This window comes from Carlito syrichta, unplaced genomic scaffold, assembly GCF_000164805.1.
Source record: "Carlito syrichta isolate Samal-C Ts95f unplaced genomic scaffold, Tarsius_syrichta-2.0.1 Scaffold315401, whole genome shotgun sequence".
NCBI classification, from domain to species: domain Eukaryota; kingdom Metazoa; phylum Chordata; class Mammalia; order Primates; family Tarsiidae; genus Carlito; species Carlito syrichta.
Genome location: NW_007259497.1, coordinates 385,668 through 386,733, shown reverse-complemented (window position 1 = coordinate 386,733; position 1,066 = coordinate 385,668). Strand labels below are relative to the sequence as shown.

At 54.2% G+C, this 1,066-nt stretch overlaps 1 protein-coding gene across 1 annotated transcript in view; it reads right to left on the bottom strand.

Moving 5' to 3' along the window:
* SPINT1 (serine peptidase inhibitor, Kunitz type 1) overlaps positions 1-816 on the bottom strand; it is an 18,139-nt gene extending 17,323 nt beyond the window's left edge. The window contains exons 1-2 of the mRNA XM_021706273.1: positions 763-816; positions 172-304 (exon numbers count right to left, since the gene is read on the bottom strand). Of these exons, the coding sequence (XP_021561948.1) occupies positions 172-304; positions 763-816 (187 nt within the window). The remainder of the gene's footprint in view (positions 1-171; positions 305-762) is intronic.
* Between the last annotated feature and the right edge of the window lie 250 nt (positions 817-1,066).

The following is a 1,066-nucleotide window of genomic DNA, read 5'->3' as shown; positions in this document are numbered from 1 at the left end:
CGGCTGGGACGCTCGCTGCAGCGAAGTCCGGCCCGCGGGGCGCGGCGCGTTGGGGCGGCTGCCTCGGCCTCCCCTTCGGGTCTGGGCCAGCACTCCCAGCCCCAGGCTTGTGGCGCTCGTGAAGGGGCTGAAGCAGGAGAAGCAGGGAGAGTCCGGTGCAAGTGATCTCACCGACGGTCACCGGCCCTCGGGAAATGATTTCCATCTCGTGGCGGGAAGAGAACCCAGAAGTTGTGTGGCTTTCCCTGGGATAACTGGAATCCGTGATGTCTGCTTCTAGATCAGCTCCCGGAAGTCCTCCAGGCTGTCAGGGTGAGAAATGGAGGCGACTCCCCGCGTCAGGCTTCCCTGGGGCTCCCACAGTGGTTAGAGACCCTTCCTCATCTTGTATTTATGTTTCTGTTCCTTTCTCTGCTTACGTTCATTGGCTTGCTGTCCCCCTCCTGGAGCTCAGATTTCTTTTCTCCCACAGAAAGAGATACATACCCCTGGCCACGCTCTTCCAGTGAAATGTCATCCTTGGAAGCTTAGAGGTTCCCGTTCACCGAAGTAGCTGAGTTAATGCCCTCCACAAAACCGTGGACTCCTTGAAGCCAAGCTCATTGGTCTCCCTGAATGAAGAACTCTTAAAAGGCCATTCCCTACACAAGACTGGTCCTACTAATGCGCTCCCCAAATAGATTCGAAACCGTTTCGTGATGGCTTAACGAGCCCCAACCCAATGGAAGCTTCTGCCCAATTTCCCACCTAGGGCAGCTTTACCTCGCAGATCCTGTAGCCAAGCCTGGCGTCGTTTTCCTTGCTCAACTGCAGCATCCTCCAGCTGTCTACATGATGGGTTTTGGAGTGGGAATCTGGGGTCTGTCTCCCCTTCTCTGGATTTTGGGGGGTTATCCACAGCCTCTGGCATATACAGCATGCTGGGAATGAAGCAAATGACTGTGCGGTTCCTGGGAAGAAAGGGTTTTGTTGAGATTTGATTCCTGCCTTTCCCCACGGCTGATGCATATGAGAATCCTAATACAGGGGAATGTTATGTTACCATAGATTTATCATCACACCTACT